This window comes from Notolabrus celidotus, chromosome 11 (assembly GCF_009762535.1).
Source record: "Notolabrus celidotus isolate fNotCel1 chromosome 11, fNotCel1.pri, whole genome shotgun sequence".
NCBI lineage: Eukaryota > Metazoa > Chordata > Actinopteri > Labriformes > Labridae > Notolabrus > Notolabrus celidotus.
The window spans coordinates 1,323,320-1,349,697 of NC_048282.1; the positions used below are offsets into that span (position 1 = coordinate 1,323,320).

General features: G+C 40.8%; 2 protein-coding genes across 7 annotated transcripts in view; one reads left to right on the top strand and one right to left on the bottom strand.

The window, feature by feature from the left end:
* The window catches only part of cep104 (centrosomal protein 104), a 48,803-nt gene extending 39,915 nt beyond the window's left edge, over positions 1–8,888 (bottom strand). Inside the window, exons 1-8 of one of the 6 annotated variants that reach the window (XM_034696503.1) lie at positions 8,784–8,869; positions 8,523–8,663; positions 7,326–7,452; positions 7,017–7,190; positions 6,487–6,625; positions 4,125–4,187; positions 710–786; positions 97–259 (exon numbers count right to left, since the gene is read on the bottom strand). In XM_034696503.1, the coding sequence (XP_034552394.1) occupies positions 97–259; positions 710–786; positions 4,125–4,187; positions 6,487–6,625; positions 7,017–7,190; positions 7,326–7,438 (729 nt within the window). In that variant the 5' untranslated portion in view covers positions 7,439–7,452; positions 8,523–8,663; positions 8,784–8,869. Of the gene's footprint in view, positions 1–96; positions 266–709; positions 787–4,124; positions 4,188–6,486; positions 6,626–7,016; positions 7,191–7,325; positions 7,453–8,522; positions 8,664–8,783 lie in introns of all 6 variants that reach the window. The other 5 variants (XM_034696504.1, XM_034696501.1, XM_034696502.1 and 2 more) reach the window with 5 other exon arrangements.
* Positions 8,889–10,696: 1,808 nt separating this feature from the next.
* Positions 10,697–25,413, top strand: lrrc47 (leucine rich repeat containing 47). The gene is made up of 7 exons (XM_034696213.1): positions 10,697–11,321; positions 13,373–13,816; positions 13,918–14,034; positions 16,243–16,358; positions 19,718–19,820; positions 23,451–23,540; positions 24,955–25,413. The coding sequence occupies exons 1-7, from the start codon at positions 10,752–10,754 to the stop codon at positions 25,174–25,176; spliced, it is 1,662 nt and encodes a 553-aa protein (XP_034552104.1). The 5' UTR covers positions 10,697–10,751; the 3' UTR covers positions 25,177–25,413.
* The last annotated feature ends 965 nt before the right edge of the window (positions 25,414–26,378 follow it).

Sequence of the window (26,378 nt, forward strand, 5' to 3'; positions counted from 1 at the left end):
GATAAAGTTTGTTGTGATTTGGCGCTATACAAATAAAGATTGATTTATTGATTGAAGTGGGCGACCTGTCACCCTGCCTCCCAGCAGCTAGAGTACCTTCTGCAGATCTGCGATTGCCTGTTTCAGATTCTTGGCCTGCTCGTATTTCTCTTGCCGAACCATGTCCTGCTTCTTTTGGTCCAGTAGACGGATGATGTGGGCAACTTCAGGGTCCTGGTACATGTCAAAGGCCAGGTCATCCAGCGGGGAGATGTACTCGCTGTTGCTGAGTGCAGGACAAGACGCAAAGAGAAGACATTCTTTGAAATATGCTGAAGTTATTCAAGTTTTTCGGTCCAGGCTTGAAGCATGTTTTATATTTGAGAATATTGAGCTCTTTAGTTCATTTGAGATTATGCCTGTGTAAAGTAGATGTTTCATCATCATTAAATGGGCTCAGTATTGTGCAATCCCCGATGAAATGGGAATAACACCGACCAACCCCCCAAGACGTGAGACCCTGAGGTGAAGCGTCCCTTGGGGGTTGATAAATAAATTTGAAAAAAAAAAATCAAAATGTGTTTTTCTCTTTGCACAGACTGCCACCTGCATGGTCTTCAAATGAGAGTGACCTTGAAAGCCTTATTGGTTGGCTTCCAGACTAAAAGGCTTTGTTGACCACTGTTATTGTGACAAGACAAAGAAACAGGGTTCAATGGCCTAGCCTCACCCCATGAATGTCGTGTCCAAGGCGACTTCCTGCTGGGTACTGTTGAGGTAGTGGTCGATCAGCTGCTCTCTGCTTGGCTGGGGGTAAACAGATGGACAAATTACACACACACAAATACACACACACACGCACACACTCTTGTATTGCTGTTCCTGGTGCAACCTGGCCATTGTTATATAATCCAATGAGCTGTAAGGTGACCCTAAACTTCAGCCTTACCTTATGCTTGAACTGACAAAATGAAAGCCATTTTAAAGAGTAACACGTGACATGTTTGTGTGAGATATGATGTCATGTCATACTTTCAGGTGTGACGAAGTCTTGTTATTAGGGATGTAAGGATATATTACAAGACGGTAATAAATCGATACAAATAAAGGTGGATTAAAATCGAATCAACAACATTTGTATCTGGATATTATTTTTAAACAGTAGAGGGCGCTATCTGCATTTCACTCCACTTGTTCAACATCATGAAGTCTCTTGCACTGCTCTCTCGTCACTCGCTGAGTGGAGCGTAACCAAGCGGCAACCTCCGGTCTAAAAATATGAGTCCAATGTGGAAGTGTTAAAAGCTGCAGTTCATCGAGGATCCACTTGAGGCTGGCTCCGGAAGTACCGGAAGTCACATACACATGAATGGGAAAAAGCTGATCTTTGTAGCATTAATAAACATGTTTACAGCCTGGTACAAAAGACGAGTGTAGTCTGAATAGCTCATTTCTCGATGTCCTCTCACTGTGAGGGGGGTTAATTTTTTTCTAACGCAGCAATTTATTGATATTGAGATTACTAGTCTTCCAATGAGAGGCACAGCTGACTGCAGGAACACTAGCTGTTGGCTAGGAGGCTCAAAACCCGCCCCTTTACGTCACACTGGCTCAACAGGAGCAATATGGCTGCCGCTGCCGATTGGTCTCAAAACAGCTCTTCAGAAACAGATGGGTGACGTCACGGATACTACGTCCATATTTTTTACAGTCTATGAGCGAACAGACATGGTGGCAGCAGGTGAAGACCGAGCAGTTCAGGATGCACCTTTGTGTTTACAGTCTGAGGTACGGCAGCATTTTGTCTTTGCCTGATATTCATGAAGAAAAACATGTCAATTCACAGCCAGGAGTATAAGTTTGGGGCGCTGGTGGCCTAGTGGTCTAAGCACCCCACATACAGAGGCCACAGTCCTTGTCGCAGGGGTCGACGGGCCGGTGATCGAGCATGTCCTCCTGCATGTCCTCCCCTCTCTCTACTCCCCACATTTCCTGTCTCTCTTCAGCTGTCCTATAAAATAAAGGCAAAAAGGCCAAAAATATAACTTAAAAAAATAAAAATAAAAAGGAGTATAAGCTGCACTTCAGTGTATTTAAAGAGATTGACCTTATTTGTTTTAATATTTAATACTTTCATTTGGGAATTGTTCACTTACCATTTCTCTACAATTGTTCTGAAATTTTCCAACAAGGTATTTTTGTATGGTGATTTTAGTTTTTTTGCAAGATGCTGAAAAAAAGTGTGCAGTGGTTTAATTTGAAACTGGGGTTGGTAGTCAGATTAGATCCACTTTTTGTTATACTGGTTAAAATGATCTTTATGTCCTGATGGTAATCAATACATAATGTGTTCTTAAAAAAGAGTGAAGAAAAGCTGCTATCTACAGCCGGAGTAAACCTGGGAAAACACCAACCAATCCCTGCCATCAGGAGCCAAATGATGAAACCAATCAGATCCCGTCCTGCCGTTCTGCCCGCCTCCTGCAGAGCGTACATTTCATGTTTGTTTGTGTTTTTAACTTTCACTATGAGAATGTTTTGGTGTTTTCTTACCGCTGAGTGAGACATGAGTTGATGTAGTACAAAACACAAACCATGTGCTGAGGACCGGTTTTGATCAGTCACCATCATATGGTCGTGAATCAGCGGCGCTTGTGCATGTGAGCGGGGGGGTGGTTTTGGAGGAGTTCCGAGGGGAGGGGGGGAGGGGTTAGACGCAGTCCTGAGGATATGCTACGGATTACTTTGTTTACAAAGAAATATAAGAGAAAAATATATATATATCCCAACTGTCCTTATCTGAGAATTGAATTAAAATAATAGTTATTCAAATTTTGAGTTAAATTCAGTTTTCTTTAAAACCTTAGAGAATTTTGAGTGAATCATATTGTGAACCAAACATCGGGATTCAAATTGAATCGTGGGTTCAGTGTATCCTCACATCCCTACTTGTTATACAACCATCCTGGGCAGTAGCTTAAACACAATACTTAAGAAAAATAAAAAAAGCTCAATGAAAAGGCGAAAAGAGCTCTGAACTACGCACAGGAGACACCTATTTAAAAGTTAAGTATGTCATCTCCATATCCAAATGTTATAAACACCATGACAAAATGTAGTCCAGCTCCATCGATAAAGAGAAACCAAAACTATCTGCATGAGAAGATCTTTCTGTCTTCATCATTTGGATGACTTGACGCTTTCCTGCAGCTCGAAGCTAAAAAAGCTTCTTCCTGTATCTACACCATCAGCATCCCTCCACAGGACTAACACATGACCGCCCACCAAACAGACATAAGAGAACAGAATCTAGCCGACCCTCCAGCTGAGATCACTGCTGTAGTGAAGGTGCTCAGAGTCGGATTAGTGGAGCAACAATGCTCGGCCTGTTCGCTGGAATCTGTGCAAGTGTGTGTCTTTGTCTTTTCATGTTTCCATGTCTCTCTCTGTGTGTGAGAGGGTGTGTGTGTGTGAGAGGGTGTGTGTGTGTGTGTGTTTTAAGGTCTCTCTCTCCTCCAGGACCTGTCCATCTGCAGGGCTATCTGATTACTCTTGCTAACTGAAGGCCTCCTGTGTGATTACATACTGTCCTCCCTCTGTGTCTCATTACTAAATTCCTGACACATATCCCCTCACCTACACACACTCTTTTCAGGTGAGCACGTGTGCAGAGAAACAAACTTATAAGGCTATTTTGATGTTGATTATAATTAAATGCAACATAAACTTCTATGTAGCACAAATTATGTATATATAATATTCTCTAAATAAAACAACCCAGGTTAGTTTTTCTGTTTTTGTCCATCTTATTTTGTTAATCCTGAGGAAAAGTGGATTTTCTTTAAGCCAATAACATCCTGAGAAGAAAGCACAGATTCTGATTAATGTTTGGTTCATGGAGCTCTATGAGGAATAAATCAATGATGTATGAAAATATTTGGAAAACATATTTGAAAAAGCCAAAAATGTAAAGAGTATGAATGTCAGAGGGCTGACGGAAACATCAGTCAGTGCTTTACCAAGAGACTGAGGACAGAAGCAATGTCTCACACAATCATAGCACAGCAGCACCACCTAGTGGTAGGACTATGTAAGGACTATGTAAGGTATGCAATGAGTCACAGGTAAAGAGGGAGCTCACTTACAATTGTGTTAAAAGCATTTCCATCCAAAGACTCTCCCAGAACATTAATGGCAACCAAAGCGACCTGAAATCATAAACACATGTTGCTGAGGTGGTGAACAAAATGGAACTACGTGAGAAAATCAAAAATCAAAGCAGGTGATTTTTGTTTAAATGCATAAATGTTTTTATTAGATTTTTTATATTTTCCTTAAATTCTATTTATATCAACTAATCAAACGAGAAGACTAAAACAAAACCTGCCCTTTATAACATTACACACTTTAATTCATTCACACACAAGTCCCTATCCATGTTGTCTTTCTGGTCCTCTGAAAACCTCTGACCTGTTGACTCCAGGCCTGGCTCCGCTCATCATGACTTTGGTTTGTTGTTGTAGTTAAGTGAAATACGATCTGGTGATAACACAGAGTGTTTTATTCTGAAAATTAACCGGATGTTTTCATTTTGTTTTGGTGAAACCTGACTTCCTGTCCCGCTCCATCTGCTCTGTTGAGATTGATGCATCGTGCTCAAGCATCCTGCAAAAATAGAAGTCTTGTGTATCTGATCCGGAGGACTCACACCTGCTGGATCAGAGACGCAGCCAGATCAGAGACGCAACGGAGCGGATCCAGTGGAAGTTAACACAATGACTAGAATAGAAGCCTATCAGATGCAGAGCTGTGATGGATCAGAGACGGGCCGGACACGGATCTGGTGGAATTTGGCCCTGTGATCAGTTTACCAATGTAGGTAGGAATATAAGTCATTAGAATGATCACGGGGAATCCTTTTCATTACACAGGTCACAGCCGTTTTGCAGAGGGGGTTACAAGGCAACCCTTGTCAAAACTGTTGGTTTAAGGCAGCCCGTGCTAGAAGAGAGGACTGGGGTTCCTTCTGGTACAGGGGGATCATTGTTAGCAGTATGCATGTGTGAGTGTGTGCTCATGGTTTAACAACATGAACACTGGTTCTTGTTTTAACAGGAATACAGGGCGCGTGATTTAAAGAAGCACTCAACAGTAGCAAAGTGAAAACATCCACAGTACTTTGATAGGGCTGCAGTTACTTTTCAGTTAGATGGGACTTCAGATAAGAAAGGGTGTCAGCTGGTATTTGTAGTTTTACCTTGTTCTGACAGTTTTTATGTTTCCTGACTAACACTGGGCTTTCACCAGATCCGTGTCCGGTCCGTCTCTGATCCGCTGCGGCCCGGCTCAGTGCTCTCTAGTCTCTCGTGTCAACCCAATGGTTGTGTTTTCAGAACGCAGCACGGGGCAGGACCTCCGGACAGCTGGAGTCATGTGACCGAGGTTTTCCTGCAGTAATTAATGAATCAAGGATTCTCCTCCTCCTCTCCTCATCCATGTTGTCTTTCTGGTCCTCTGAAAACCTCTGACCTGTTGACTCCAGGCCTGGCTCCGCTCATCATGACGGTTTGTTGTTGTAGTTAAGTGAAATACGATCTGGTGATAACACAGAGTGTTTTATTCTGAAAATTAACCGGATGTTTTCATTTTGTTTTGGTGAAACCTGACTTCCTGTCCTGCTCCATCTGCTCTGTTGAGATTGATGCGTCGTGCTCTGGCATCCGGCAGAAGTCTTGTGTATCTGATCCAGAGGACTCCGACCTGCTGGATCAGAGACGCAGCCGGCACGAAACAGAGCAGATCCAGTGGAAGTTAACACATTGACTAAATTAGAAACCTATAAGATCCGGTGCCATGACGGACCGGAGACAGATCGGACATGGATCTGGTGGAATTTGGTCATAAGTCTCTGACCTCTCTGTCCTACAGGCTCCTCCACTTACACTGAGGTCTATTTGGCTCCATTTATTTGGTCTATTTGGTTTTCATTTTGTTTTGGTGAAACCTGACTTCCTGTCCCGCTCCATCTGCTCTGTTGAGATTGATGCGTCGTGCTCTGGCATCCGGCACAAATAGAAGTCTTGTGTATCTGATCTGGAGGGCTCCAACCTGCCTGATCAGAGACGCAGCCGGATCAGGGACGCAACAGAGCGGATCCAGTGGAAGTTAACACATTGACTAGAATAGAAACCTATCAGATGCAGAGCTGTGATGGATCAGAGATGGATCTGGTGGAATTTGGCCGTAAGAGCTGTTCAGAGCCCGCTGCAGCAGAAAGTCGAATCCCTTTCATGTGTTTGAAACACTTCATGAAAATGTAGACGAATCAGCAGTGCTTCTAAATGATCTTAATCAGGGATGTTTGAAAGACACTGAAAAACAGCTCCAGCTCCATCTAAAGCTACTGAAAGGTGAGATTTCAATCCTTCCAGACAGGGATCAGTCTTCCTTTTGGTTCTTTGCAGTGAACTTTAATTGTGAGTGCATTGCTGATGTTTAAGAGTTTACCTGATTGTAGGGATTGAAACGGTTCACATAGTTCCTGTGGAAGGTTATTCTCAGGTATGTTCCAATGGCGTCCACGTGGATCGACTTCAGCTCCCGAGCTTTAAAGCCTGTCCTCTCGTTGTCTGACAAAGACACATACCTGTGGAGAGAGCACAGTGTGCCTCTTAATTCAACATCAACCCCTCTGTTATAATGAATCACAGCAACATGGACACAAATGTTTTTATCTAAGAAATCCAAAATCAATACAACTAAAAGTTATTGTACAGTCTATGGAATACTCTCTGCAGATCAAACATGACTTAAACATTTCTCTTTCCTGGTATAGTTAGTTAAACAAATAAATCACACTCAGATTAAAAGGAACAAAGCTGAGTGTTTATTGAGCTTAACCATTGTGTGAGCTAGACTGCCCACACAAGGAGACAGTTGCTCTCTTTTGGTCACTTCAGCTATCAACCAACAGTTCTTGTAAAAAGACACAAAGGGATTTAAGTCATAAACTAGTCCGACCAAGTCTGTAGTCTCACCCTAGTCTGCGTAGCTGTCCAGGGAAACTTTGGGTGCTGATTTCAGGGAGCGAGTCCCCAATGTGGAACTCCACCTTGGCTGGTATCAGGTACTGGTGTGCGAGCAGCTGCAGCTTCCTCACCCTACATCTCTCCCCCAGCTGCAGGGTGACGTGCTGGGGGTAGGAGCACAGCCTGTGGATTGTTTGATTCACACATCAATGAATTTCTAGAATAAACCGTCTTCATATAAAACTAATCTGCAGATAAAAGGTCAGAATAAATTGATGAATTATGAATCTTGGATGATATAATGCTGTGTCCATGTACCTGCTGGATCTCCAGCCATTAACTGTGGGTGCATGGACTATGAGCTCCTTTGCACTGAAATGGTCCTCATGACTTGAAGAGTTGACCACTTTGAAACCTATCTTCCTGGGCATCCCTCAAATGTACACTGAAAGACACACATAAAAGGAATCTCATTATATTGATTTTAATGCCTGAAAGAAAAAAGAAAGAACATTTGTGACAAAAACTAATACCAAGAGAAGTCACTGGTGCAACAAATCATTTATTCAGTTGGCCTCATAATATAATATACAGAGCCATAAGACAACTTAAAATATGTGTAACTTCCTTTTAATTGATATAACGTCTGTAGACTGATAATTACAACAAAGTCATGAAGTTAAAGTGATTTCACACTGCATTGCACTCAGTCATAGTTCTTGTATTAGTGTCTGTGGTCACTTGGCTTCTTTCTTTGAGGGGCATTTTTTAGAATCAAACAGATTTAGTTAACATTCAAGGGGTGGATATCGAGGTGGTGCCAACCTACAAATATCTAGGTGTACACCTGGACAAGAAGTTGGACTGGTCCCTGAACACAGATGCACTCTACAGGAAGGGGCAGAGCCGCCTCTTTTTCTTAAGGAGGCTCACTTCCTTAGACATCTACAGTAAGATGCTGCAGATGTTTTATCAGTCTGTGGTGGCAAGTGGACAAATTTATAATTTTATAATTTTATCTGCCAGACACCTGAATTTCCCTTCGGAGATGCATTCTATTCAATGTGAAGACATTTTTTTAATATATATAATAAATTATAATATATATTTTATATTATATTATAATATAATATACTTTTTATTTGCCACTGCCTTCCTATCTTAGCTTATTTTAACTTGCTTGAAATATAAATTAAAATTGTATTCTTAAAATATATAACATTTTCCTTTTCTTTTCTGTTTTATTATATTTGTCATTTTAGTTATGCTCTTTTATGCCTGTCTGAATGTTTCAATGCTTTTAATGTTTTAATGTTAAGCACATTGAGTTGCCCTCGTGTATGAAATATGCTATACAAATAAAGTTGCCTTGCCTATGTAAAGTTAAAGTGCGACAGGTAATAACTCTAGGTGTGCCAAATGCAAAAGGCTTAAAGATTTTTTTCACTGAGTATAAAATAAAACGACTAATGTACTGAGAGACTTCAGTTTGTATGAAGAGCAAATAAAGCGTACTTTCCCCAGCTGCACACAGCCCCCTGAGCAGGAACAGAGAGGTCTTCCTCGCTGTCATGAACATGTTGGGATGAGGCATTAGCCAACTGTTCACTAATCATCCACACAGCTCGTCGCTTAATAGCTGGATTGTTACTGTATCTAACAGGATAGAATAAAAAGTGCGTCGTGACAACTGTCATATGTTATATGCTAGATATTGTCAACATAAATCAAAAACTAGAAACGAGTGTCCCTCAGTGCATTTCAAAGATATCTCACCACTAACATCCCCGGAATGTTGACAGCTCGTAGTTCCATCTCATCTCCATAACCACCACTGACAACAACCAGCGCCTCGCGCATGCGCAGTGGCAGGACTGCCGTTAGTCGCAGTTAATTGACGTCATTGTATTTTCTATGATTTTTCCAGGCGTTCAAGTCACAGCAGTTATTTCGTAAAGTCAATGTTTTAAACCTCTTGTTGGATCATGTTTGTTGCCTTCATCCAAGGACAATAGTCATGTCATATCAACAAACATTTAGATATATTTTTAATGTTTTATTAAACTGCTTCCTTATCCCTGAGAGCAGAGCATGGTGCAGAGAGCTAAATGTGGCTGTTACTTTCAAAATAAAAGCATAGCATGAAACAAACTCGTTAATGATACAGCAGGAGGTCTGCGGAGGAATTAAAATGTACGACTTGTTGTGATAATAATATCTCCTCAGATTTATCAGTCTGCCCCCCCATTTGAAGAAAACATTTTTGGAACGAAGCTTTTAGTTTTAAAGCTCCTGTTAATTTGAACAATCTCTTTCAATATATTTATTCTTAAATAAAGATTTCACAATACACAAAAACCCCACAAAGAAAATAAACCCATAATGCTCACAGAAAACATTATCAAAACAAAGCAAAACAAGACAAAAAAAATAAAGTAAAAGACAAATTTTTCTTTCACAGTGTTAGTACATGCAGCAAACACAACCTGAAACATGTACTGTATACATTTAACATTTGAATGTGATACATTTGATACCCCTATACTTATTACTCTTACCCATTCTTCTTTCAGATAAGTTGCTATTGGTGACCAGTCTGTTATAAAAACTTCAAGAGTGCCTCTGAGAACATGAGATAATCTCTCTAATGGTAAAATAGACATGAGTTTTTCATACCACATTTTAATTTCAGGAGGCTCTTCATCCAGCCACTTCTGGAGAATAGTGAGCCGTGCCGCATAAAGAGCAATTCTAAGAATGTATCTATGTTTTCGTTGATAGGTTGAATCTAATCCCAATACAAAACTAAATGGGTTTAAAGGGACATCAATTTTAAATATCTTCTTAATTTCCATTTGGACAGATTGCCTAAAACTTTGAACTTTAGGACAGGACCACATCAGATGACAATAAGTACCACAGTTAGTTTTACATTTACAACAAAATGATGAGCACATGGAATCATATTTACTTCGAATAGCTGGGGTAACATGCAATCTATGAATAATTTTGGAACAAAATTGGAACAATCTAACAGTGTTCATATTATATCGAAATCACTTGGTAAATTAAAAATTAATTGTACTCTTAATTCGTCATTTCAATTTATCATAATATCACTTAGACAACATTAAATGGATTAAAGAATGAATTATCATTGAAAAACATATATTAAAATGTTAAACCTAAAAAAAGATATTAACTAAATCAGCTACTTTATTTAAATTGTTCTAACCTATTTCAAATTAGTAGACCCCTCTTGTCTTGTTTTTTTTTCTTTGTGGTCTGTTATTTAATGTTATTGTTTTTTACAGCAATGTAGAATCCAGTTTATGTATTTGTTCCTACATTGATGCAGTATTGTGCACAATGGAATTTAGAATATTTTGAATGTCCTTTCATGTTTTAATTGTGTTTGTAAATTAATTTTGATCTTATAAAGGTACACAAGCTGGAGCTTCTGTGTAATTTCTTGATTTTTATTGCAAAAAGGTTTTCGTTATTTTGTGGAACAAAATTCAAAAATTATTATATTTATTTTTTATGAGGTGCATAGGCAAAACGTTTGTCATTCTTGCCAATAATTTTCTAAGATATAATTTTGTAGATCTAGGCATCGAAACATCATCAATAAACCTTCTGCGCATGTCAAGAACATTGCAGTTTATTTTGAAATAGCTAACCGGATGTGGTCGTGCCCGTCATTCTCTTCATTGACAGCTGGTATCTAGCGTGTGTAGCAGCATGGATGACTTGGAGAAATGGCCAGAAATAGAAAAAGCAGCGGCAGGAAAGCGACGTGAACTGGTCTTACAGGGTCCACCTGTAGACGAGCGTATCTCCTCTGATGGAGGACTCAGTCCGGCCATCTACACCCTCACCCTGCTCAATTATCTAGAGGTGAGCCAGTGTCCAAGTTTAACAGAGATCCACGAGGACATCCAACAACTGACAAACCTCCAGAGCCTCATCCTGTGCAGGAACAAGCTCGCCTCCGTTCCTGATGTTGTCGGAAACCTCAAGTCCCTTAAGGTCCTGGACCTCTCAGTCAATAACCTCGGGGTTTTGCCAAAAGGGATCTGTGAGCTGAAAGAGCTGAACACCCTCAATGTAAGCTGTAACAATCTGGAGACCCTACCAGAGGGACTGATCCAGTGCACCAAGCTCTCCAACATCAACATCTCGAAGAACCGCATCACTGGATTCCCCTCTGACTTCTACTCCGAGAAGCTGGACCTGCTCAGCACCCTGGTGGCCTCTGATAACAACATAGATCAGCTGAGTGGGGGTGTTCTGAAGCTAACTGCGCTAAAGGTGGGTCAGAGCTAGCTCACAGATTAGGTCTTACCCAAACACACATGAACAATGTCCTTTTATTAGAGTTCATTTTCTACATACTTGAATTCTACCCAACACACACAGCAGCTCTTATTTAATTTTTTTAGCTTTTTCATTTTTTTTTAAATTAATGTATTTTATTGTTTTTGTATTTTATCTTTATCATTTATCTTTATTTTATTCTTATTTTTATTATTTTTATTTTACTTTAATTTTAATTGTATTATTATTATTATTATTATTGTTGTTATTATTATTTCTCTTTCCCTTTCTTTCAACTCAACTGAAACTTTATTAATAGAGCACGTTTAAAACAACCAGAGTTGACCACAGTGCTGTACAGATCAAAAACAGCACAAATGACTAAAATAACCCAAACAATATCAAAGATACATTACTAAGATATATAAACACAGTGAAAAAATATGACACAAAAAGAGAAATTCAAATTTAATTCAGATTTTGTCAGATGTCCACTCAACCTTGAATAAAAGCCAGGGAGAAGAGGTGAGTCTTCAGAGATGATTTAAAAACCTCAGTTGATCCTGCAGAGCGGATATGGTAAATGGTAAATGGACTTGTACTTATACAGCGCTTTTCTAGTCTGTCTGACTACTCAAAGCGCTTTTACACACTACTCATCGCATTCACCCATTTATACCCATTCACTCACTGATGGTAGAGGCTGCTAATGTAAGGGACCATCAGTATTAGCTATTAGCTATTAGTATCTCATTCGTACACATTCACACACCTCTGAACAACAGAGGGAGCAATTTGGGGTTCAGCGTCTTGCTCAAGGACACTTCAGCATGTGACTGCCGGAGCTGGGATCGAACCGCCAACCTTCAGATTGATAGATGACCGACTCTACCCACTGAGCCACAGCCGCCCGGATATGCCAGGGCAGGTTGTTCCAGAGCCGAGGGCTAGCCGCCACAAAGGCTCGCTCACCTCTGGTTTTATGCCTGATTTTGGGGGTGACCAATAACAACTAGCCAGACGATCTCAGTGTTCTGGCAGGGACATGATGATGGAGAAGCTTGGTCAGGTACTGGGGGGGCTAGGCCATTAAGAGCTTTAAAGACAAACAATAACATTTTAAAATCTATTCTAAAAGCAACCGGGAGCCAGTGCAGCGGAGCTAGGACAGGGGATATGTGGTCACAATTGCGTTTGCCAGTGAGGAGATGGGCAGCAGCATTTTGTACCAGCTGCAGGCGGTGCAAGAGGGAGTGGTCCAGGCCAAAATACAGTGAGATGCAGTAATCTGTAATCCATAAAAGTATGGATTAAAGTCTCAAGATCTTCATGTGGCAGGTACACCTTTACTTTTGATAAAATCCTCAAATGATAAAAACTGTTTTTAACAACTGAACTAACCTGAAGATCAAATTTCAGCCTGTCATCAAATTCTCACTTTCTTCTTTCTCTCCATAATTCAACTTTATAAGCCCCATCATCAGAGAATAACTGTGAATGCCCATCTGTACATGCACACACACACACACACACACACACACACACACACACACACACACACACACAGACAGACAGACAGATACAATACATTCACTAACATCGAACATCCTGCAAGATGCGCCCATATCCTTGACTATTATATCCAAGTGGCCTGTAGTCTTTGTAATTGTTATGTTAATGTCTGTTGTTGTCTATAACTATGTGTGTCTGTTCATTGTTTTGCAATAAAGTTCAAACAAAAAAAAGTATTTGGAGCTGCATCTGAGAGCACCTGTCCCTATATGGTGTACACCTTATATTCACTAGTTACCAATGTTTGACTTAAAGTAAATAGAAGGTTTGTATTTAAATAGAGTTTGACACATATTTAAACAAATTAGACTTATTAGAAATAGAAGACATGATGAATTAAAATAGTTTTTCAGTGCCTTCTTACATGCAACACTGCTATTTGTTGATGCACTGTTTTCCTTACATGCCACTCTAGACTTTTCAAAATTTAACTCATGCTCCTGCTTTTATCCTCTTCTCATCTCTCTTCCCAGGTGCTGGATCTCTCCAACAACAAGCTGAGCGAGATCCCCTCCGAGCTGGGCGACTGTTCCAAGCTAAAGGAGATCAACTTCAAAGGGAACAAACTGAGCGACAAACGTCTGGAGAAGATGGTCAACGGCTGTCAGACCAAGTCCATCCTCGACTACCTGAGGGCGAAAGGAAGAGATGGAGGGGATGCCGACAAGGGGCGCATGGCAGACAAGGGGAAACGGCAGCAGAGGAAGAAGAAGGAGAAGGTGGCAGATGAGCAGGATGAGATGGAGGAACTGAATAAGATGGTGGTGAGGGTCCTCCATTTGACAGATGCTCCTGAAACTCTCACAGTGCGAGTGAGCGCGGAGGTGAAAGATGTTCGACCGTACCTGGTGTGCTGCATGGTCAGAGGCATGATCCTGAAGCCTGGGAACTCTCTCAAACGGTTCCTGGTAGCTCAGGTAAGGAGGACTGTTCTACTACTGTCGAGGTGTTTGATGATTAAAGTGACCATGTGGTGTGTGAGGGTTCTAATCAAAGACGCTCATGCTTGTTTTTCTAGACGAAGCTTCATGATGACTTGTGCGGTAGAAGGACCATCGCAACCATCGCAACTCATGATGCTCAGCTTCTCAGAGCTCCCCTGACATATGATGTCAAAGTGCCCACCCAGCTAAAGGTAAGATAACAAGTTATTAAACAAACTCCATGACTTCTCTATTCCCAGCGACAACTCGTCCCTCTTTCCCTCACCTCAGGTTAAGAGTCTGGGTGTCATCCTCGACAGCACCCTCTCCTTCACCCTCCATATCAACCACATCACTCAGTCCACCTACTTCCACCTACGCAATATTAACCGTCTCCATCCTTCACTCACTCCCCACTCCACGGCCATTCTTGTTCACAGCCTAGTCACCTCCTGTTTAGACTATTGCAACTCTCTTCTGTTTGGCCTCCCACACAAATCCCTTGTTAAACTACAACCAGGGATGTAAAGATACACTCTACCCATGATTCAATTCAAATCCTGATTTTTGGTTCACTCACGATTTTCAAGAAAACGGGATTGAACCAAAAATAAAATAACTTATTTTATTTCAATTTTCAGATATGGACAGTTGAAATGTATATTTGTTCTCTTATATTTCTTTGTTAACAAAGTCATCCTTTTTCATTTTGAAGGTGTGTTGGAACTCAAATAAAACCACTGCACACTTTTTTTCAGCAACTCGCAAAAAGACTAAAAACACCGAACAAAAATACCTTGTTGGAAAATTCAGAACAATTCTAGAGAAATGGAAAGTGAACAATTCCCAAATGAAAGTATGAAATATTAAAACAAATAAGGTCAATCTCTTTAAATTAGGGATGTAAATTTGAAGTATTTTCCATGATCGATCTTTGGAAATGTTAACGATCAATTATCATTCAATCATTAAAAAAACATGAATGTTTTCCATGTCAAAAATAATGACAAATGTGTTTTTTCCCCCTAAATCAATTTTTCCTTCATGACACAGTGTATATTACTGACAGTATTAAACAGCTACAGATCATATTGAGGTGTTCAACATGTTAACACACTGAATATCAACGTGAGGAGCAGCTTATAAATCATCTCTGTGGACTCATGGTCATAGAGTGAAGACTCAGACTACAACATGTGGATTTACTGCATCAGGATAACTGACCAGGATCAGATTTCAGACTCAGTGTCCAGTTTTCTCATTTTTATTGATAAAAATAAGCATTTAAACGAGGTCAGGTGTCAGCCGGGAGTGCAACTGGGTCAGAATCAGTCCGGTGGCGGTGGAGAAAAAAAGCGCTCGTGGAGACCTGTCACTCAGCTGCAGCCCCCAGCTGAGCGTCTCCGCTGTGAGCAACACCTTCAGTCAGCTGATTCTGAAACATGCTTTAAACTTCAAACACCTCCACTCAGCGAGTGACGAGAGAGCAGCAAGAGACTTCATGATGTTGAACAAGTATAATGCAGATAGAACCTTCTACTGTTTAAAAATAATATCCAGATACAAATGTTGTTGAATGGATTTTAATCCACCCTTATTTTATAAATGTTTTACTGTCTTGCGATATATCCTTACATCCCTAATTACAACTGGTTCAAAATTCCTCCACCCGTATCATCACACGCACCACCTCCATCCACCACATCACACCCATTCTACAACAGCTCCACTGGCTCCCCATCACACACCGGATCAACTATAAAATACTTCTCCTCACCTTTAAATCCATCCACAACCTCGCCCCTCCATATCTCTCTGACCTCCTCCATACTGCCACACCCGTCCGCACCCTCAGATCCTCCTCCTTCATCCACCTCACTGTCCCCCCTGCTCGCCTTGTTACCATGGGGAGCAGAGCCTTCAGCCGCTCTGGAACTCTCTCTCACAAGACCTCTGTAACACTGACTCACTCCCACATTTTAAATCCAAACTCAGAACTCATCTGTTTAGACTGGCTTACTCCATCTGACCACAACTCCATTCTTTTAAAACTTTGTAAACTGTATTATATTATAGTTGTTTACTTTTGTTTTAATGATGTAAGGTGGCTTTGAGTGTCAAGAAAGGCGCCTACAAATAAAATGCATTATTATTATTATTATTATTATTATTATTATTATTATTATTATTATTATTATTATTATTATTGTAATTAACACAGAGCGGTTTGTTCTTGATATCCACATTTTAATTTAATTATTTACAGCTGGAGCTAATTTCATAAAACCACATACATTGCTTTTGAGTTCTTTTTTTATTGTTATCTTGTTTCGTCCTTTTGAGAAGTTGTTTATTGAAAGTTTTACTGAAAATAATTGGAGAAAAAGTCTCATTTTCACATAAGAACTCAATGTTTACAGATCACATCTCTGGGCCGGAAGGAGATGTCGGCCGTGGAGCTGATTAGACACCTTCAGCTGGAGGCCGATGAGCTGAGAAAGCATAAGAAGAGGCAGAACGTCACCGGACTCCACAAGTCAGTGCAACAGAAAACTGCTCAGTACATCCCCAGCTTTACTAGCAAACACTTAAAGGATGAATAACAGCTGTTTGAACTGCCAATCATGACATGACGCATGACATGGTTTAAGGTAGTTCCAAATTGGGAGAAGTAGAGTAGAATAAAACTTTATTTAGTTTGTCTTCGGCTCTCCTGACACATACTGTGTGCACAAGAACATTCACACAATCACAATAAAACACGACAATACTGTTACACATTAAACACAGTTCATGTTGTATCAGAGATTCAATCTCATCAGTCAGAAACCTCCAGTCTAGAAATATGAGTCCAATGCGGAAGTGTTAAAAACTGCAGTTCATTGAGGATCCACTTGAGGCTGGCTCCGGAAGTACCAGAAACCACATACACACCAATTCAAAGAAGACGATCTTTACAGCAGAAATAAACATGTTTACTGACTGGTTCAAAAAATGAGTGTAGTCTGTGTAGTGGCCATTTGTCATAAAAACTCAAAGAATAATTAAAGTATCAAACTCAAACTTGAACTTAACTTAATCAAAGGGTCACTGATGCACCGTGGGGATGTGATGTACGCAGGCAAAAGAAGTCTAATGTCCATGCAAAAGCTCAGCGGTTTTCAATGGTTTATTTCTGATGGCAAGCAATCAAGCAAACAAAAAGGACAGGTGCATGCCGGCCTTCTGCCACCTAACCTACCTAAATATCCTCCAGTGCCCACAGTTCCTAATTACCAAAGAAACAAAAACAAACAAAAGAAATACTAAATATACAAAAAATCTACATATACTAAACTAATGACTAACAAAAAATATATCCCCAATTCTAACTTAAATTAGTTATAAAAAGAAAGGTTTTGATAAATCTAACAACTAATACTACTTATTAATTCCGAACTAGATAAACAACTAAATACAAAAAATAAACAAATAGCTCCAACGGTCTGAATAGCTCATTTCTCTATGGGCACACACTGTACGGGGGTGAGTTTATTCATAACGTGGTTATTTCAAAGATATTGAGATTACGAGTTTTCCATTATGAGAGGCACAGCTGACTTGATTGACAGGCTGGAATACTGTAGTTGTTGGCTAGGAGGCTCAAAGCCCGCCTCTTTCTACATCACAATAACTCGACAGCAGCAATATGGCTGCCGCCGTCGATTGGCCTCAAAACAGTGCTTCAGAAACAGATGGGTGACATCACGGATACTACGTCCATTATTACGGTCTATGGATTGAGGATGTTTATTACACCTGGGATGAATTACTTCTTAAACATGTTTTTGGTTGCCAGAGGGACTCTATAGCCACAACCCCCCCCCCCTAAGCTCAGAAGCTCAAACTGGCAGAAGAGAAGGGTCACTAGAGCTCTTAAAGGCAAATAACATGTGTAAGGTGTGTACAAGGGCTTAGAGGCAGTATTGATGAAGTGCACATAACATGTGTAAGGTGTGTACAAGGGCTTAGAGGCAGTATTGATGAAGTGCACCAAGGGCTGAAAGTATTAAGATAAGCATATAACTGATGGATAAATGGTAGATTATTTAAAGGTGACATATCATGCAAAATTGACTTTTTAATCGTTCTTTACCTGAAATATGTGTCCCTGGCATGTCTACAAACCCCCCGAGAATGAAAAAAATCCATTCTGCCCCTGTTCTGATTTCTCCACCTTTCTGTAAATGTGTGTGAAACGAGCCGTTTCAGACTTCAGTGTTTTTGTTACGTAACAACAATATCCGGTCTGTCACGGAGTCAGAGCTCGGAGCTTGTTCAGCCCATAGACTGTATAAAATAATACTGAATCCCTCCCCCGTTTTTCATTACCTGCACAAATGTGTGCTAACAAGGAGCTTAGGAGGGAGGCATGCTAGTTGTAGGCTGTCTTAATAAACACAAAGGTCGGTTTTACTCCCCACGTCTGCAGATTTGAAGATCTAGTGGATGATTTTTATTTGTCATGGATAAGTGCTAGCGCTAGTTAGCATAGCTACATAGCTACATGTTCATAGCTGTAGCTGTAGCTGTGTACCAAGACACACGTCGACATACTGACAAATAAAACAACAAGAAACACTAAATCTGTGACCAATGGTTCAGAAAGGTCCTGCTGCCTTTCTGGCAGAGGTCGGTTTTACTCCCCAGGTCTGCAGATTTGAAGATCTAGTGGATGATTTTTATTTATCATGGATAGGTGCTAGCGCTAATTACCATAGCCACATAGCTATATGTTCATAGCTGTAGCTGTAGCTGTAGCTGTAGCTGTGTACCATGACACACGTCGACATACTGACAAATAAAACAACAAGAAACACTAAATCTGTGACCAATCCTTCATAAAAGGTCCTGCTGCCTTTCTGGCAGAGGTCGGTTTTACTCCCCACGTCTGCAGATTTGAAGATCTAGTGGATGATTTTTATTTATCATGGATAAGTGCTAGCGCTAGTTAGCATAGCCACATAGCTACATGTTCGTAGCTGTGTACCAAGACACACGTCTACATACTGACAAATAAAACAACAAGAAACACTAAATCTGTGACCAATCGTTCAGAAAGGTCCTGCTACAGGCGCCTCTCCATCAGGATCAGATTCAGAGGGTTGAAGTAACGCGATCTCTGAGCAGCCATGTATATTCAGCCAACATGTAAACATTAGATCAACGTGCTGGAGAGCCGAGGCACATCCACTTCCGGAGGGGGCGTGGTCAGAGGGAAAACAGAGTGTTCTGATGAGGAATGAAGAAGGGGACTTTTCAGGCATGCCAAAATCTGATTTCAAAGTGTTTTTTTGAGCATAAACTTTAAAGACATGTTTTTGGGACCTCTTAGACCAATATATATTGATGAAAAAAGCATGATATGTCCCCTTTAAAATCTATCATGATCTTTGTATGTGAACAGAACTTCAGGTTGCCTGCTAGCCAACACCAAATAAATCATCACAAATATTGATTTCCTTAAAAACATGTAAATACTGCATTCTCTTTACATGAAAAAATATGATTTTAGTTTCTATTGTGTGATAGAGGGTCTGACTTGACCACTGTTGCACATAGAAAATATCATCATCAGCCGTCTGACTCATAACCATATTACAGATTTTGAAGGCATGTTCTGAGCAGTGTCTTAGTGTGGAATATTTACAGCACACTTATTTAAAACCTGTTTAAAAGATGCTAGTAATACTGATCATTAAAGTGATGCACACTGCATTTATACATGTTGTTTTTGAACACTTGGGGGCAGTATAAGCGTGTTAAACAACAGCTGAAGTTTGATGTATTTCATCCTCAGATATTATATAGTGACGTCTCACAAATAGTCTCTCCATTGTTATATCTTTTCTACAGATACCTTCAGATTCTGCAGGGAAAGTCTCTGTATCCATGCCTTGTCGACGCAGAGGGGCATGTGATCTCATTCCCACCTATTACCAACAGTGAGAAAACCAAGGTCAGTATGGAGCTTGATGTCTTAGTCATCATTAGTTGGTCCAGCATGAATTACACTGAACAAAAATACAAACACAACACTTTTTTTGCTCCCATTTTCATGAGCTGAACTCAAAGATCTCAGACTTTTTCTACGTACACTAAAGGACTATTCCTCTCAAATATTGTTCACTAATGTGTCTAAGGGTGCATCTCAAAGCTCCCTTAGTGACTGTTTTAAGGTCTGTTTCAGGGCCCCCTTAGTGACTGTTTTAAGGTCTGTTTCAGGGCACCCTTAGTGACTGTTTTAAGGTCTGTTTCAGGGCCCCCTTAGTGACTGTTTTAAGGTCTGTTTCAGGGCACCCTTAGTGACTGTTTTAAGGTCTGTTTCAGGGCACCCTTAGTGACTGTTTTAAGGTCTGTTTCAGGGTACCCTTAGTGACTGTTTTAAGGTCTGTTTCAGGAAACCCTTAGTGACTGTTTTAAGGTCTGTTTCAGGGCCCCATTAGTGACTGTTTTAAGGTCTGTTTCAGGGCACCCTTAGTGACTGTTTTAAGGTCTGTTTCAGGGCACCCTTAGTGACTGTTTTAAGGTCTGTTTCAGGGCCCCCTTAGTGACTGCTTTAAGGTCTGTTTCAGGGCACCCTTAGTGACTGTTTTAAGGTCTGTTTCAGGGCACCCTTAGTGACTGTTTTAAGGTCTGTTTCAGGGTACCCTTAGTGACTGTTTTAAGGTCTGTTTCAGGGCACCCTTAGTGACTGTTTTAAGGTCTGTTTCAGGGCACCCTTAGTGACTGTTTTAAGGTCTGTTTCAGGGCACCCTTAGTGACTGTTTTAAGGTCTGTTTCAGGGTACCCTTAGTGACTGTTTTAAGGTCTGTTTTAGGAAACCCTTAGTGACTGTTTTAAGGTCTGTTTCAGGAAACCCTTAGTGACTGTTTTAAGGTCTGTTTCAGGGCACCCTTAGTGACTGTTTTAAGGTCTGTTTCAGGACACCCTTAGTGACAGTTTTAAGGTCTGTTTCAGGGCACCCTTAGTGACTGTTTTAAGGTCTGTTTCAGGGCACCCTTAGTGACTGTTTTAAGGTCTGTTTCAGGGCACCCTTAGTGACTGTTTTAAGGTCTGTTTCAGGGCAGCCTTAGTGACTGTTTTAAGGTCTGTTTCAGGGCACCCTTAGTGACTGTTTTAAGGTCTGTTTCAGGGCACCCTTAGTGACTGTTTTAAGGTCTGTTTCAGGGCACCCTTAGTGACTGTTTTAAGGTCTGTTTCAGGGCACCCTTAGTGACTGTTTTAAGGTCTGTTTCAGGGCACCCTTAGTGACTGTTTTAAGGTCTGTTTCAGGGCACCCTTAGTGACTGTTTTAAGGTCTGTTTCAGGGCACCCTTAGTGACTGTTTTAAGGTCTGTTTCAGGGTACCCTTAGTGACTGTTTTAAGGTCTGTTTCAGGGCCCCCTTAGTGACTGTTTTAAGGTCTGTTTCAGGGCACCCTTAGTGACTGTTTTAAGGTCTGTTTCAGGGCACCCTTAGTGACTGTTTTAAGGTCTGTTTCAGGAAACCCTGAGTGACTGTTTTAAGGTCTGTTTCAGGGTACCCTTAGTGACTGTTTTAAGGTCTGTTTTAGGAAACCCTTAGTGACTGTTTTAAGGTCTGTTTCAGAAAACCCTTAGTGACTGTTTTAAGGTCTGTTTCAGGGCACCCTTAGTGACTGTTTTAAGGTCTGTTTCAGGACACCCTGAGTGACTGTTTTAAGGTCTGTTTCAGGGCACCCTTAGTGACTGTTTTAAGGTCTGTTTCAGGGCACCCTTAGTGACTGTTTTAAGGTCTGTTTCAGGGCACCCTTAGTGACTGTTTTAAGGTCTGTTTCAGGGCAGCCTTAGTGACTGTTTTAAGGTCTGTTTCAGGGCACCCTTAGTGACTGTTTTAAGGTCTGTTTCAGGGCACCCTTAGTGATTGTTTTAAGGTCTGGCTCAGGGCCCCCTTAGTGACTGTTTTAAGGTCTGTTTCAGGGCACCCTTAGTGACTGTTTTAAGGTCTGTTTCAGGGCACCCTTAGTGACTGTTTTAAGGTCTGTTTCAGGGCACCCTTAGTGACTGTTTTAAGGTCTGTTTCAGGGCACCCTTAGTGACTGTTTTAAGGTCTGTTTCAGGGCACCCTTAGTGACTGTTTTAAGGTCTGTTTCAGGGCACCCTTAGTGACTGTTTTAAGGTCTGTTTCAGGGCACCCTTAGTGACTGTTTTAAGGTCTGTTTCAGGGCACCCTTAGTGACTGTTTTAAGGTCTGTTTCAGGGCACCCTTAGTGATTGTTTTCAGGTCTGTTTCAGGTCACCCTTAGTGACTGTTTTAAGGTCTGTTTCAGGGCACCCTTAGTGATTGTTTTAAGGTCTGTTTCAGGGCACCCTTAGTGACTGTTTTAAGGTCTGTTTCAGGGCACCCTTAGTGACTGTTTTAAGGTCTGTTTCAGGGCACCCTTAGTGACTGTTTTAAGGTCTGTTTCAGGACACCCTTAGTGACTGTTTTAAGGTCCCTCTTTTCTCTGTTATTAAACTCAGCTGATGTTAAGTTTCGGTTAAGTCCGAGCCACTGCAGCGTCCAATCAGTGAGTGATATTCAATAAGGGGGCGTGTCTGTCAGAGAAAAGACTTCCACAAAGTCTGCTCTTGTGTTTCCTCGATTATCCCTCCTCCGATCAGTCTCCTCTCTCCTCTCTCCTCTCTCCTCTCTCCTCTCTCCTCTCTCCTCTCTCCTCTCTCCTCCAGCAGCGTTTAGAGCTTTGGGATGCAAGTTAAAATGGCGCGTCAGTAACTACTTCCGGTTCGAGCGAGGAGCGAGGAGACTGCAGTTTAGAGCTTTGAGATTCACCCTAAATCTGTGTTAGTGAGCACTTCTCCTTTGCCCAGATAATCTATCCACCTCACAGGTGTGGCATATCAAGATGCTGATTAAACAGCATGATTACTGCACAGGTGTGTCTTAGGCCGGCCTCAATAAAAAGTCACTCTACAATGTGCAGTTTTATCTCACAGCACGATGCCACAGAGGTCACAGGTTTTGAGGGAGCGTGTAATCGGCATGCTGACTGCAGGAATGTCCACCAGAGCTGTCGCCCATGAATTGAATGTTCATTTCTCTACCATAAGCCGTCTCCAAAGGCCTTTCAGAGAATTTGGCAGAACATCCGACCGGCCTCCCAACCGCAGACCACGTGTAACCACAGCAGCCCAGGACCTCCACATCCAGCATCTTCACCTTAACGGGTCTGAGACCAGCCTCTCAGACAGCTGCTGCAACAATCAGTTTGCATAACCAAAGAATTTCTACACAAACTGTCAGAAACCATCTCAGGGAAGCTCCTCTGCATGCTCGTCGTCCTCATCGGGGTCTCCACCTGACTGCAGTTTGTCGTTGTATCCGACTTGAGTTGGCAAATGCTCACATTGGATGGCGTCTGGCACTGGAGAGGTGTTCTCTTCTAGAAAACGTCTTAGATCTTTGAGTTCAGCTCATGAAAAATGGGAGCAAAAACCAAAGTGTTGCGTTTATATTTTTGTTCAATATGATATTAAAGGTCTCACAATGTAACTGTTTTTGACAATATTATGTATTGTGTCATTCAATGGAAGCAGTAATAACATGGTCTGATTGCATTATCCTACAGATCAAGAAGACAACCAAAGAGTTGTTCTTGGAGGTGACGAGTGCAACCAGCCTGCAGACGTGCAAAGACATCATGGACGCCCTCATAGTGGTAAGCTTGGCCTGTTATGTCTCTTTTCTGACGTTAAGTTTATCACATCTTTAATATTTGTATTACTTAGTACTCCTGGTTTCTAATGATTATAGCTTCATTGTGTTATTTTTATTTGTGTGTCAGAAGGGACCTCAGTCATAAATAACACTAAGCACTACATTGACCATATCAGCAGCTTTAAATAAATCCTGATTATACAGTAGTCCAAGGTCATGTAGATGGGGACAGCTGTGGTGCTGAAAGAGAGATTGTGTTAAGTTTGCTGATCAGTGAATGACAGTTATATTTCTATATTTGAAGTGACAGCAGAGCCTGGATGTAGGCTCTTACAGAAAGCTAAAAAAACGGTCACCAAAAGATTGAAGTTATCCTGAATGATGTGAAAGTTTCACCACTACCCTCTAGAAAATGTGCAAGGTTGGGGATGTAATATCTTGTACTGGAGGGGCACACTGTTAAGCCAGGAAATTAAACTCAACATAACCTCTGTTGAATGCTGTGGTTGGAGCTCAGGAGTCGAGCCAGGATGCATGTCAGACTCTCAAAGCAACAGAATGTCTATACATGTACATCTCAGGATATTGCTTCACCAGAGGATAAGAGCCACTGGAACAAATGTTTTTGGAGACCTTTTTTAAGGTGTATTCTTTAAATTCTGAGATTAAAGTTTGATTTAAAGTCTGAGATTAAGTTCTGACTTTAATTCCAGAATAAAAAAAACCAACACCTTAAAAAAATGTTTTTCCTCAGGCACCCTCCAAAATTCTGACTTTATTCAGAATTCTGGGATTAAAGTGAAAATTCTGACTTCAGCCTCAGAATTAAAAAAAAATATTACACCTTTAAAAAAAAAAAAAAAAAAATGTTTTTGCTTGCCTGCCCTTTAAATTTATTTTTTTTCTACCTTAATTTTACTTACTTGGTAACAAAATAAATAACTAAAGAAATAAATATAGAAGTTAGAATGCTCCAAATACACAGTACTACTTACATGGTACTCCAGTTATACTGTAAGCCCCTCCTTCAGTGTCGGGGATACAGTCCACTTATATTTGATGTTAAACTGTAAAAGTTAAGTTAATCAGTGTATTCAACCTGACTTTGAAAAAGAGAACTCTAACTCTACCAATACAGGGAATAGACAAGTTAGCCCATGTTAATAAACTGTTCTCAAAGTTTATTCAATGTATCCTCCAGTTTCCTCAAGCTAACGTCATAAAGGTTTATCCAGGAGAGATGTTTGATCAACCAAACAGATATTATTTAAAAGATAGTGGCATTTATTGATTTACTTTTACATATTGTCTATGCTACAAATCTATTTTATAATACTTCTACACTTTAAGTCCATCTTAAAAATTCAAAATCAAATCACAGTCAAGCAAACTAGCATTTCCTCTATTCTTTACAGAAAATGGCCGAACTGAACAAGTTCACAGCGGAGCATAAGGACGAGGCGGGATCAGACGGGGAAGGAGATGGCCCACAAGAATCTGTGGCCAGCTCTGAGACCTCCAGTGAACTCATCGTCCAGCAGGTTCGAACAGTTGACCAGGAAGGGAACCTGAAGGTGGTCTACCCGTCAAAGACCGACCTCTCCAAAGATCTCAGCAACGTGACTGTAATTTGGTAGACGCTCAGCAGAGAAGCTTTTATTTTTACACTTACACTCACGAGCTACATGAAGTAACCAATAAAACTAAATGTTTACATGCAATAAAATCACATCCATTTATTCCAGGGAACACGGACATGTGATTATAACACCCAGCAGCCGTTTGATTTTTATTTACAATAAGTGTTGTATGAATGTTGACATTTATTGCTAATATTGTACTTAAAATAAATTCTTTGGTCCTTTGTGTCCTGATATCCTTCTTTTTGTGTTACTTGAAAACTGGAGAATTCCTCGGGACATCTTTAAAGATTTTTTTCATCAATACATATTGGTCTAAGAGGTCCCCAAAACATGTCTTTAAAGTGTATTGCTCAAAAAAACACTTTGAAATCAGATTTTGGTCTGCCTGTAAACCCCTCTTTTTCAGACCTGCTCAGAACAGGCTGTTTTCTGTGTCTGTGCCTTTAAATGAGAATGAGCTCTCTGACCACGCCCCCTCAGGAAGTGGGTGTGGCCTCGGCTCTAATGTTTACATGTTGGCTGAATATACACGGCTGCTCACAGACCAGCGTTACTTCAACCCTCTGAATCTGATCCAGAATCTGATCCTGACGGAGAGGCGCCTGCAGCAGGACCTTTCTGAACCATTGGTCATAGATTTAGTGTTTCTTGTTGTTTTATTTGTCAGTATGTAGACGTGTGTCTTGGTACACAGCTACTAACATGTAGCTATGTGGCTATGCTAACTAGCGCTAGCACTTATCCATGACAAATAAAAATCATCCACTAGATCTTTAAATCTGCAGACGTGGGGAGTAAAACCGACCTTTGTGTTTATTAAGACAGCCTACAACTAGCATGCCTCCCTCCTAAGCTCCTTGTTAGCACATGTGTGCAGGTAATGAAAAACAGAGGAGAGGTTGAGTTGTATTTTATACAGTCTATGGGCTGAACAAGCTCCGAGCTCTGACTCCGTGACAGACCGGATATTGTTGTGACGTAACAAAAACACTGAAAACTGAAACGGCTGGTTTCACACACATTTACAGAAAGGTGGAGAAGTCAGAACGGGCAGAATTGATTTTTTTCATTTTCGGGGGGTTTGTAGACATGCCAGGGACACATATTTCAGGTAGAGAACCATTAAAAAGTCGATTTTGCATGATATGTCATAGTGGTGCAACGGATCACCGTTCGGATGCCTCTCCACGGTTCGG

Bases quoted from the DNA above. Each gene is read 5' to 3' on its own strand.
- lrrc47 (XM_034696213.1), top strand. From the start codon at position 10,752: ATGGATGACTTGGAGAAATGGCCAGAAATAGAAAAAGCAGCGGCAGGA. The intron at 14,035-16,242 runs GTAAGATAACAA...CAATGTTTACAG, and splicing joins AAGTGCCCACCCAGCTAAAG to ATCACATCTCTGGGCCGGAA. The intron at 16,359-19,717 runs GTCAGTGCAACA...TCTTTTCTACAG, and splicing joins AACGTCACCGGACTCCACAA to ATACCTTCAGATTCTGCAGG.